The following is a 13203-nucleotide window of genomic DNA, read 5'->3' as shown; positions in this document are numbered from 1 at the left end:
GTTAGCAAAGGATTGAAAGAAGAGTTTGTGGGTTATGTATTGTATTAATGCATATTACGTGTATGTGGCAACACTGTGTATTTCTCTGCGCATTCAGCTAGCGCGTGAGCCTGTGCTCCCGAGTCGCTACTGGCCGCCATTTCCTACCCTTTGTAGCTCTAAGGACAAGTAAAGAATCTACGTGTACTGCGTGTATGTCTGCCCCTTACTTAGGCATACACGCCCTCCATTACACATCCCGCAAACAACATGGCGCAGTGACGACACGTCTTGTCCCTGGAGACGTCAGTTACGAGGGGAAAGAACTCATCCCAGTAGCCGGCGGCGCCATCACGTCCTCCCGCCACCAGCTGTGAGATTGCTGACGTGTGTTACGACTGTGTAGTGCGGACCCGTGGTGTTACGTGACAGTGCAGTGCAGTGCAGCGTGTGGCAGTGTATTACAGTGCAGTGTGCGGCGGTATAGTGCAGTGCAGTGCCCGGGAGTGTTTGCATCGAGGTGCCGCTTTGTTTCAGGGGTTGGTTACGTCTCTTTGCCCAGAAACGAGCGCAGTGCGACGTACCTCTGCTCTCTGTTGAGTCCCGCAAGACACTGACTGCACTGCCATTACGCGAGCGGCGTGCCGTGAGCCCGCGCATACCTCCTTGCTGCACCTCTCGCTGCCTGCCTGCCCAGCTGTCTTCCCGCTACACCACGCACACTGACACATTTGCTCTCACATCTACGAGTGATTCCTCGGCATGGCGCGGTCAAAACGACGTCCCAAGCCTCCCAGACGAGTTGAGGAGGAAGATGAGGGGACGCCGGGACAACCAGACAGCCTGTCACAGACGTTGGCTGGTGCTACCGCAGGTGCGGGTGAAGCGGCGGCCCCGGACACCGCCGCCCCACCTCCGCCCGCCACCCCACCCACCACCACCACTCCACCCAGGTCGCCACACCATGCACCTTCTCACACACCTGTCTACCCTGATTTCTCAGTATTCTTCCAATGGTTTGCTGACAGGGAGGCGGCCGCTCGACGTGAGATGGAGGAACAACGCCGGGAAGACAGAGCTGAGTTTCGTGCTCTGTTAACCAGCCTCACTTCTTCCCAGGGCGCGCCCGGTGCGGCTCCGACGAACCCCAGACGCTTGGGAGTCCTGGCGGTGCACAGAGCGGCTCGGTACCCACCCACCTGTGCAGAAAGCAGCTGTCACACCTCCGCCGCCACTGTCACACGACGTGACGTACCAAGTGTTTCGTGAGTGGAGGAGACGTTGGGAGGACTACGCGACGATGATCGACCTGCCCAGCCTGACGCTGCCTAAACAGAGGATCCAGCTACGTATGTGCCTCACTCTGGAGACGCAGAGGGTGTTAGAGCACACATTACAGGTGTCGCCTACCTCTCTCAAGCCAGTTGATGAAGTGCTTGACATTCTCCAGGCTCATATACGTGACTCCAACAACGAGGCATTGCGTCGGCGAGCCTTCACTAGCTGTCGGCAGGCGAGAGGCGAGCCCTTCTCCGAGTTTCTCGTCCGACTGAAGAGCCTGGCGGAGGAATTCGACATCTGTAAGGCTCACCACCTGGACTGTGAAGAGGCCTGGATGAAGCACGGTATCCTGACAGGCGTCCACGACGAGGAATTGGTGACCAAGATTGTGTCCCTCGACGCCGCCTCTACTCTTGCTGACGTCATCAATGTATGCAGGGCCCACGAGGCGACGCGGTCAGCCGCCTCTGCCATACGTGCCTCACCTACAGTGTCTGCTGTCTCAACGTATAAACAGACGAAGAAAGCAGCACACAAACCTGGAGTCCCCCCTCGCCAACCTTCACCCACTCATCGGGCGCCTACCTCCTGCAGCAGCTGCGGCAGGCGAGACCACGGCCCGAAGGGCTGCCCAGCAACAGGTGTTACGTGCAGAGGTTGTGGGAAGACTGGCCACTACGCTTTGATGCCCAAGTGCCCAGCCAGGCAGTCTACGTGCACTGCTTGTAACCGTCTGGGGCACCTGGAGAAAGTCTGCAAGCAAACCAAGGCAAGGAGTAAGTCGCAGCGACCCGAGAAGCCGAAAGGGAAAGAGGGAAGACACCCCACCTTCCACGTGGTGCGGTTACAGTCTCTCACAACGGACCCAGGGTCTCATGAGGGCCCACCTGAGGCCTCATGTCAGTCTCCTATCAGTACTCGTGATGACCCGACACCTCCTCCTACTGTACGAGTGGAAGTGTTGCATGACGGTCACTCTGGTGGTCTGGACTTCATTCCCGACACTGGTGCCGACACGACGGTCATCGGCCCACAGCACTTGAGAATGTTGGGCATCGACAGACAGGCTCTTGGTCCTCCTCCATCCCTTGCCTACTACAACGCTGATGGGACGAAGATGTCTGCTGCCCTCGGTTCGCTCCAGGCCACACTAGTTTACGGCGAGCTGTCTTGTACGGGCTGGATAGATGTGCAGGGTTCGTGGAACACCCCACTTCTGTCCCGTGAACACTGTCGTGCTTTGGGGATCGTGCCTCACGACTTCCCTGCTCAGATTTTCTCAGCACGAGGCAGTGTCGCCAGTGTAAGGGAGGCGACAAACGCTCCAGCTCCACGTTCCAGCGTGCCTGCGTTACCTCTTCTCAGCACCACTTCCCCAGACGCAGCGAAGGAGTACTTCTTGAGGGAGTACCAGGATGTCCTCTTGACAAAGGATTCCACACAGGATGCTCCACTCAAGCCGATGTCTGGACCGCCGATGAGGATCCACTTACGAGACGACGCCCAGCCGTTTGCTGTCCACACGCCGAGGCTTATTCCTTTGGCCTACAGGGACGCAGTGAAAGCTGAGCTGGACTCTATGGTGGCACGAGGCGTTATTGCTCCTGTTGGTGACGTCCCATCTTATTGGTGCCATCCGATGGTTGTTGTGCCGAAACCTGGTGGAGGTGTCAGGATCACTACGGACCTGAGTAAGTTGAACGCACAAGTATCTCGGCCTGCACACCCATCACCCACGCCTTTTGCAGCCATCCGGAGCGTCGATGCCAGGGCACGCTACTTCACCACGATTGACGCGTTGTGTGGATATTGGCAGATACCCTTGCATGAGGACGACCAGGCCCTGACTACGTTCATCACTCCATATGGGCGCTTCAAGTACCTCCGAGGTCCCATGGGTTTCGCAGCCACAGGCGACGCCTTCTGCCTCCGAGGAGACATCGCGCTACAGGGAGTGCCACAGTGTGTCAAAGTCGTGGATGACATTCTCGTGTACGACGAGGATTACTTCACACATCTACGCCACGTTAACGACATCTTGGCCAGATGCCGAGCCCATGGCATCACTTTAAATGCCAAGAAGTTTGTGCTGGCGGCTCCATCAGTGTCCTTCTGCGGCTACAGGCTCTCCCATGACGGCATCGCAGCAGACCCTGACAAGGTTCGGGCCATCACTGAGTTTGCTACGCCTGCTACGTTGACCGACCTTAGGTCCTTCATGGGCCTTGTCAACCAGCTCGCCAGCTTCTCGCCCGACCTCGCTGCCACTGCTGCGCCTCTACGCCCACTTTTGAGCCCCAAGAAGTCGTTTGTGTGGACGCCCGACCATGAGCAAGCCTTCCAACGTGTGAAGATGGCCTTGGCCAGCCCACCAGTCCTAGCTGCCTTTGACCCTGCTCTCCCTACGACTCTGCAGACCGATGCTTCCCGCCTGTATGGGCTGGGTTATGCCTTACTGCAGGACCACGGTGGTGGACAGCAGCGTCTCGTCCAGTGCGGCTCACGTTTCTTGACGGATACAGAGACCCGATATGCGACGATCGAGTTGGAGATGTTAGCTGTCGTATGGGCCATGGGGAAGACCAAGTTCTACCTCACAGGATTGCAACACTTTAACCTCGTCACCGATCATCGCCCTCTAGTTCCCATCCTAAACAGCTACTCCCTTGACGCTATAGAGAATCCACGTCTACAACGCCTCAAGGAGAAGATCGCCCGTACATCTTCACAGCTGTATGGCGCCCGGGCAAGGAGTTGTGTATCCCGGACGCTCTATCTCGCTCTCCTGTTGGCTACCCAACGCAGGCTGACGAAGTCCTTGGCACTGATACCGGCTTCCAAGTTAGGAGTATCGCTACACTACGTGCGATGGAGTCTCTTGCTCCGTTGGTGCCTCCTGATGTTGCAGAAGCACCTCCTGGCAGTGACCTTGCCCTTGAGGAGCTTCGTAAGGTGGCAACCGAGGACCCCGAGTACGTCCAGCTCCTTCATTTTGTGAAGAACGGATTCCCTATGGACAGGTACGCCCTCCCCAACGTGCTCCGCCCGTACTGGAAGTTACGGGAGGACCTCTACTGTGATGAGGATCTCGTCCTGTACGGTGCACGAGTGTTGGTGCCTACAGCTCTACGTCGCCGTGTCTTGGCCCGCCTGCACGACAGCCATCGTGGTGTCGAAGCCACCAAGCGCCGTGCTAGGCAGGCTGTGTTCTGGCCAGGCGTGGATGCTGACATTGCCAACACTGTTCGAGCATGTGAGCCGTGCCAGATTCTGCAGCCCAGTCAACAGCAAGAACCAAGACTCTGTGATGACAACCCAACTCGACCATTCGAGTCCATTTCTGCTGATTACTTCTCAGTTGCAGGAAGGCTTTCTTAGTCATTGCAGATCGTCTTTCCGGCTGGCCTGTCGTCGTGTCCTGTGGCGCTGATACGACGTCTGCTGCCACCATTCGCCATTTCCGCCGCCTCTTCAGGGACCTGGGTGTTCCTGTACGCCTGCGCACGGACGGTGGCCCACAGTTCGCCAGCCGGGAGTTTTCTACGTTCCTCGAGCGCTGGGGAGTCCGTCACGACACATCGACGCCCCATTACCCACAGTCTAACGGCCATGCCGAGTCTGCAGTGAAGGCCGTGAAGCACTTCATCCAGAAGGTGGCACCGTCTGGCAATATAGACTGTGAGGCGTTCGACAGGGGTCTCCTGGAGCTTCGGAACACCCCCAACCAGACGGGTCGCTCTCCAGCTCAAGTCCTGTATGGTCGCCCTTTACGCTCTTGCGTCCCCGCACATGCCAGCGCCTTCCAGAAACAGTGGCAGGCCAGGGACGAGAGTTGCGACCGTCGAGCTGCTGCCCGTCTCCGTGATGCCACAAGTCGCTACGACGCTCACGCTCGGCCTCTTCCACCCCTGCAGCGAGGTGACGTGGTTCGGATCCAGGACCCGACTACGCAGCGGTGGGACAAGGTTGGCACCATCATGGGCGTTGGCAGGTCACGGGATTACCTGCTCAAGATGCCCAGTGGCCGAGTGTGGTGGAGGAACAGGCGCTTCCTCCGCCCTGCTCCACCCCTAAACGCTTCTTCTACGATGGAGGACGCCACTGCTCCCTTGGCGGCACCTGATACGGTGGTGCCCCGCAGGTCGCCACGACTCCAGGAGAAGGCGTCCGCAGCTGCAGTCGCTCGAGTCCCTGTGGACTTCTGAGCGCAGAATGGGGGGGGAGATGTGGGTTATGTATTGTATTAATGCATATTACGTGTATGTGGCAACACTGTGTATTTCTCTGCGCATTCAGCTAGCGCGTGAGCCTGTGCTCCCGAGTCGCTACTGGCCGCCATTTCCTACCCTTTGTAGCTCTAAGGACAAGTAAAGAATCTACATGTACTGCGTGTATGTCTGCCCCTTACTTAGGCATACACGCCCTCCATTACACATCTCGCAACCAACAGAGTTCAGCATGAGAGACAGATGAGATGGTAGTTGTGCCATCAGGATGAACTAAAGGAGGGAAAAATGAAGAAGTAAAGTTATTGGAGATAATTCAGGCCAGATGCTAGAAGACTTGAGGAGAGTTAGAGTTTGATAAATTTTGACATTTTCTGTTTATGAAGGACTGTTTGGCAAGTTGAAGAACAGACTTGGCATGATTCTGGTCAGAAATATAAAGTGCATTAGACTCAGGTGATGGAAGGCTCAAGTACCTTTTGTGGGGAGATCCTGAGGAGGAATTGGAGAAATAGGACAAGATGCAGATATGAGGTTGTGATCGGAGGAGCCCAATGGAGAAGATATGGTAGCAGCATAAGCAGAAGGATTAGAGGTAAGGAAAAGGTCAAAAAATGTTGGGCGTATCTCCAAGACGGTCAGGAATACGAGTAAGGTGTTGCACCAGTTGCTCTAGGTCATGGAGAACAGAAAAGTTGAAGGCTAGTTCAGCAGGATGGTCAGTGAAGGGAGAAGAAAGCCAAACCTGCTAGTGAACATTGAAATCTCCAAGGATGGAGATCTCCACAAAAGGATAGAGGGAAAGAATGTGCTCCACTTTGGAAGTTAAATAGTCAAATAATTTACTATGGTCAGAGAAGTTAGGGGAGAGACAGACAGCACAGATAAATTTAGTAGAGAGTGACTAATGAGTCCAAGCCAGATGGTGGAAAACTCGAATGATTCAAGAGCGTGGGCAAGAGAGCAAGTTAGGTCGTTGTGCACATAGAAGCAACATCCAGCTTTGGAACGAAAATGAGGATGGAGAAAGTAGGAGGGAACAGAATAGGGGCTACTGTCAGTCGCTTCACACAGCTGTGATTCGGTGAGGAAAAGAAGATGAGGTTTAGCAGAGGAGAGGTAGAGTTCTACAGATTGAAAATTAGATCTAAGACCGCGAATGTTGCAGAAGTTAATGAAGAAAAAGTTGAGGGAGGTGTTAAGACATTTTGGGGTTGCTATCTGAAGAGCACTCCGACCTGGGAACATTTATGGTCCCCTCCACAGACGGGAACTCCGAGGCTGTATTAGGAGTCACCATTTTATAAATTTTGAGTGAAGGAAGTGTGTGTAGTAGGTGCATGTAGTTTTTGTGAGAAGGAGAGTTGTCTTTAGAGGGCAGGCTGTGACTGCCCCTTTGAGTTGTGAGACACAAAGGGAAACGTTCAGCGAGATCACAACTAGCTTTAATAGAAGGTTCACAGCTCCCCCTGAAGTGATCCAGACCAGAATTGGTCCGGAACAGAAATAGTGCTATTATCGTTTCGGTAGGTGTCTACTACCTCCTCTGTGTGTGTGTGTGTGTGTGTGTGTGTGTGTGTGTGTGTTTCACTGTTTGATCTGCTGCAGTCTCTGACGAGACAGCCAGACGTTACCCTACGGAACGAGCTCAGAGCTCATTGTTTCCGATCTTCGGATAGGCCTGAGACCAGGCACACACCACACACCGGGACAACAAGGCCACAACTCCTCGATTTACATCCCGTACCTACTCACTGCTAGGTGAACAGGGGCTACACGTGAAAGGAGACACACCCAAATATCTCCACCCGGCCGGGGAATCGAACCCCGGTCCTCTGGCTTGTGAAGCCAGCGCTCTAACCACTGAGCTACCGGGCGAGTGTGTGTGTGTGTGTGTGTGTGTGTGTGTGTGTGTGTGTCGTAGCTCTCACCAATACATTCCCCACTTTCTCTCTTCCTAACCTAACTAATTTCTACTTTATCTCCCTCTTAACATTTGAAATTCCCCTTTCCTTTCTTTTAATGCATGCGTCCTCTTCTCACTCTCTCATCTCCCAGGCGGCAAGGCGGACTTCCCTCATTCACTCCCCCACCACTCCAGAATACTCCACCTCATGCATATACATATAATACCCTCCCTCCAACTTCATCTCTTCTCACCTATTCCGAACTTCTCTCCCTTCACAACGTAACACTCCATCTCTTGCTTTTACATATTACAGAAGCCGTCAAACTCTCGTATCAAGTCCCATCTATTCCCAGCTTCATTCCCTGTCTTTCCCCCTCTGATCCATAACATCCAAATCTCCCCTTTCCATCAATACTGCCTCCAACTTCCTATAGGGTTAGTAATATGGAAAGTATTAAGAGTAACAAATATTGTCAAAAGCGATAAAATGTTATTGCTGTATATCGAGGTAAGTCACTGAAATATACCCGGTAGGATTAAGGTAATTCAAAAGTAAGATAAATTAATGGATAGTTGGGTATGTTGACTCAAGACACACCACGAGGCAATAAAACATGAAAAAAGGAAGAATATGAAACAAAGATAAAGAAAGAAAGAAGAAGGATATTAGCAAAAGGAATAAAGATTTGAAAGGAAAAAATATTAATTAATGGACAGATGGATATATTGTGGGCAAAAAGACACAATATGATAAAAAACTGAAAAAAAGGAGGAATATGAAAAAAATATATATAAAGAAGGAAGGTATAAACGAGGCAACGAGAAGTAGGAGATATCTTTTTAGAAATTTAGGAGAGCAAAAAAACATGGAACAACATTCTAACACAACAGGTAATATTAGCCATGCTTTTTTTTTTTTCTTCTTAGTTGTTTCCACCAGGCCATGTGAAGGCCTCCTGGTTTCTTGTAGATTTCCTTATGTTCTCGTGTTCTGGACTTTCATTCTGATCTTTACATCACAAAATAAAGAATATTCCATCACTTTTCCCCTTTCCATTTTATTCACCATCTCTCTCTCTCTCTCTCTCTCTCTCTCTCTCTCTCTCTCTCTCTCTCTCTCTCTCTCACACACACACACACACACACACACACACACACGTGTCAGAGTCACCTCAGAACAATGTCAGCCTCATGACTTTCCTTCCTCCTTCCTCTCCCGTCCTCCCACCTCCTCCTCCTCCTCCTCCTCCTCCTCCTCCTCCTCCTCCTCCTCCTCCTCCTCCTCCTCCTTCTCCTCTTCTTCCTTCTCCTCCTTCCGGCTAAGCACCTGCCTCTTATCCCGGGCTAAATGACACTTGGCATCGACCTCCCTGTTGTGTGTGTGTGTGTGTGTGTGTGTGTGTGTGTGTGTGTGTGTGTGTGTGTGTGTGTGTGTGTGTGAGAGAGAGAGAGAGAGAGAGAGAGAGAGAGAGAGAGAGAGAGAGAGAGAGAGAGAGAGAGAGAGAGAGAGAGAGAGAGAACCATTACCATTGGTTAAGTTGGGTACATAACTGTAACCTGCCAACTATGCATATTCCTCCTCCTCCTCCTCCTCTTCCTCCTCATCCTCCTCCTCCTCCTCATCATCATCATCATCATCCTCCTCCAGCTTCTTTTCCTCCTCCTCTTCTTCTTCTTCTTCTTCTTCTTCTTCTTCTTCTTCTTCTTCTTCTTCTTCCTCCTCCTCCTCCTCCTCCTCCTCCTCCTCCTCCTCCTCCTTCTTCTCCTCCTCCTCCTCCTCCTATTCCTCCTACTCCTCCTCCTCCTTCTTCCACAGCTCCCCAATGCTACCCTATGCTCCCCGAACCATCCCCCTTTGGGGGCCGCCGTGGTACAGTGGAACCATACGTGCTTTGGGGTCCGAGGGTCTCCAAGCGCACGGGTTCGAATCCTGCCCACGGTCCGAGTGTAGGTTGGGCTTCCTCACTCGGGGCAACGGTTTCTTAGCGAGTGGGCTTTGAGATAGAAGGTGCCCTAAAAAGTATCCCCTTTAGCCCATAAATTCCCGTGAAAAGTTCACATAGTATAAAAAAAAAAGAAAAAAAAAGTGTGCGATTTTCAAAATAATTAAAGTAAGAGATAAAATGAAAACCGATAAAACTCCCGGCGCAGACTGTATTGCACCGCGTGTCTTGAAAGAAACTAAATTTCAGATTTTGTAAACCATTTTTCATCGCTTTTCACCAAATCACTTAACTGCGGTAAGGTTCCCAGGGATTGGCAGTTAGCTAACGTTACCCCGATATATAAGAAAGGCGACAAGTCACTTCCAAGTAACTACAGACCCATCAGCCTCACATCTGTAGTACGTATATTAATGTAAACTGTAATTCGCAATAACTTAGTGAACTTTCTAGAGGTAAATGATTTAATCAATGACTCACAGCACGGCTTTCGAAACAGACGTTTTTGTCTGACTAATCTGCTTGACTTACTTAATGATGTTTTCACCATGTACGATTAAACAAAGGCAGTAAATGTAGTGTATTTAGATTTTCAAAAAGATTTCTGACAAAGTTCCCCATAAGAGGCTACTAGGTAAATTGAAGTCATATGGTATAGATGGAAAACCTCTCAAATGGCTGGAAGACTGACTCTGAGAGAAAGCAGCGCATTGGTTTAAATAATGAATTATCAAACTGAAGAAAAGTTTTAAGCAGTGTACCACAGGGATTCGTGCTCGGCCCTGTTCTTTTCCATATTTACGTTGATGACATCGATAAGGGCCTCACTTGTAAAGTATCTACGTTCGCTGATGATATTAAAAAAATGAATAAAGTAGTCACGACAGAGGACAAGAGAAAATTACAATATGATCTCGACCGCTTAGCCACTTAAATCAGACAAGTGACAGATGAGCTTTAATGTAGATAAATGTAAAGTGTTGCACATTGGTACTAATAATGATCATACCAATTACTCAATGAACGGTTTCGATCGAGCTTCTCAAGGTTAATGAGGAAAAAGACATAAGCGTTATAATCACCTCAGACCTCAAGTCAAGTAAACACTGCTCGGAAGTAGCTAAAACAGCTAACAAATTGGTTGGGTTTATTGGTAGGACTTTTGAATTCAAATCGGAAGGGATAATAATTCTCACATTGTTTACTGCGCTTATCCGACCTTAACTCGAATACTGTGTCCAGTTCTAGTCACCCCATTACAGGAATGATATAGACAAGCTGAGAGAGTTCAAAGAAGAATCACGAAATTGATCCCACGACTGCGGAACAAGCTTTATGAGGAACGGTTGAGGGAACTCAACTTGTTTAGTTTAGAGAAACGGCGAATGCGAGGGGATTTAATATGAACAATTATCTCATCCTTGACAGTACCAACAGGACTAGATATAATGGATACAAGAATATAGGTAAACGTGTCAGATCAGACGAGGCTAAATATTATTTCTTTAATAGAATTGTAAATGTCTGGAACTCTCTCCCAGCACATATTATCCAGAGTAATACAATAGAAACTTTTAAACAAAGACTGGATAATCATTTCGCATCAAACCCTTATATGACGTCCATTGCGCCTTTTTTTAGTTACTTTACTATATAGTAGCATTTCTCTTTCAACCTTTGGTATCATATCTTTGACTTTCTCTTTCCCTGTGCTCTCTTGTTTTCCTTTCCTTGAACCCTTGTGTCCTTTAGCCTCTACAGGCCCTATCACACTGGCCTATGATACGCGGAACCAGGAACATCCACTCCAGATAGCTGGAACTTGCCCGGGATTAGCGGAACCAAGTTGGGATGGCTTCATATCAATCCCGGTTCTCCGTATGCTATCCCAATGGAAAAATAAACATAATATATATAATAAAAATCTTTTATTTGAACTAAAAAGAACGTGACTAAATTTTTCATATTGGAATATTAAATAATATTTCATCAATTTAGAAAGGTAAAGCATATATATTTCATGTCGATAGTTTGGGCTCATGGCAACCACCTCTGACTCCAAAGCGCGGTTCACACGAGGAATGTTTACCCATGATCCGGGAACAAGCTTTGGCTAAACTGTGATCCGGCTCAGCAAGTTCCCGGGTTTCAAGGTTCCGTTCGGATGGTGAACTTGCTGACGCTACGCGGGAACTCACGACTGGACGACAATTTGCTGCTTGCTCTCCTCGTGTGTTGACAAGTGTTTAAAATTATGGAGAACGAGTTATTGTGGCCCAGGAGTGTTATCAGATATTTGTGCGAACTGGTAGAAGGGCACAGATTCCTCTGGGACCCACAAAATGTGGACTATCCCAAGCATAAACTCAAATTGAAAGTGTTTGGTGAGATAGCCCAGGAAATCAAGGCTCAATACCCTGCGATGACCACTTTGACTGCAGGTAAGGCTCCTTCACAGTATTTCTATAATGTATATCATTTAAAGAGACGTTTAGGTACCCGTGCAGCCAAATATATAGATATAGGTATAATGATTAGCCAGCTTGAGTAGACGTATTAAGTACATTGCACAATTAGGTATTGCATATAAAACTACTGTTTGGGCAGGCATTTTCTATCACAAATTTAAAAGTTCAAATGTTTTATATTTTCAAACGAAACTATATTTATTCGGGAGATTTTGATGTGCTGTGAATGAAAACCTTAGATGTTTTGATCAAGATATCTCAACCAAACTTAACCTAACCTACCGTGTACCGTGTGAACATCCGGTGGAATAAATTCCCGGAACATTGGAAAACTTGTTCCCGGAACATGGGTAAACATTCCTCGTGTGAACCGCGCTTTAAGTTGCCGTCGCGCACGTCTCAGCTTTTCTCTAGTTTCTTTTACTTACTTTTCTTCAACAAGAGGAAGTGCAAATGCAGTTCCAAGACAAAGCACAGGCTGGGGTGTAAGCGGCATGGTTTTGTTCTGGTTTATTTTGATTAGGCTTTTGTCTTGGTTGTTGGGCCGTTTGACTAGCATAGCAAGAACGCGGGCAGCTTGTGTTCCTGGTTTCGTACCAAGAACCATGGCCCGCGTTCCGCGTATCATAGCCCAGTGTGATAGCCCCTTAACTGGTACAATCTGTAGTGGTAGAATAGGCACACAGAAATCCTCGTTAGGCCCAGTAGGGCTGTTGCTGCCTGTTCTTTCCTATCTATTCCTAAGTATTCCTCTAGCTCCAACTCCTACTCCTCTTCCTCCTCCTCCTCCGCCCCCTTTCCTCCAATCCTCCACTGTTCTCTCACCTGGCATAGTGGATAAGGTGGTGAGCGTGGGATCGGGCAGACGTCCACGCGTAGGTTCGAATCCCACCACGTACAACCTTAAAACACTTTGCCATTTGTCGAGTGGTTTAAACTTACCTACATATCACCATGATACCCAGGTTCTAGGTGGTTACCCTCAAGATGAGCTTGGGCGGTGATATGGGCCCTAATATGGGTACCACTATAAATAAAATTGCCTGCGTCACTAATGGGCGGAAGCTGAACAGCGCTTCCCATACACTCTTCAAGTGTGCCTACAGCCGCTATAGGCCTTACCGTAAAAAAAAAAGAAAAAAAAAATTCGCCTCCTCCTCCTCCTCCTCCTACATGTCATTCAGCCTAATTCAAAACCCGATTTTCGTCACGCTCACACCTGAGAGAGAGAGAGAGAGAGAGAGAGAGAGAGAGAGAGAGAGAGAGAGAGAGAGAGAGAGAGAGAGTGTGTGTGTGTGTGTGTGTGTGTGTGTGTGTGTGTGTGTGTGTGTGTGTGTGTGTGTGTGTGTGTGTGTTAATTCTGACATTGACTGACGGCCACTGACTAATAAACAATT

The 13203-nt window shown here is 49.5% G+C and overlaps 1 protein-coding gene across 1 annotated transcript; it reads left to right on the top strand.

The window, feature by feature from the left end:
- The first annotated feature begins 1279 nt into the window (after positions 1-1279).
- On the top strand, positions 1280-5595 carry LOC123506168. Its single transcript, XM_045258082.1, has 3 exons — positions 1280-4018; positions 4066-4592; positions 4625-5595. The coding sequence occupies exons 1-3, from the start codon at positions 1280-1282 to the stop codon at positions 5463-5465; spliced, it is 4107 nt and encodes a 1368-aa protein (XP_045114017.1). The 3' UTR covers positions 5466-5595.
- Positions 5596-13203: the final 7608 nt, after the last annotated feature.

Source organism: Portunus trituberculatus, chromosome 19, assembly GCF_017591435.1.
Source record: "Portunus trituberculatus isolate SZX2019 chromosome 19, ASM1759143v1, whole genome shotgun sequence".
In the NCBI taxonomy this organism is placed as follows: Eukaryota; Metazoa; Arthropoda; class Malacostraca; order Decapoda; family Portunidae; genus Portunus; species Portunus trituberculatus.
The sequence above is the reverse complement of the archived record's forward strand: the minus strand, read 5'-3'. Positions and strand labels throughout refer to the sequence as shown.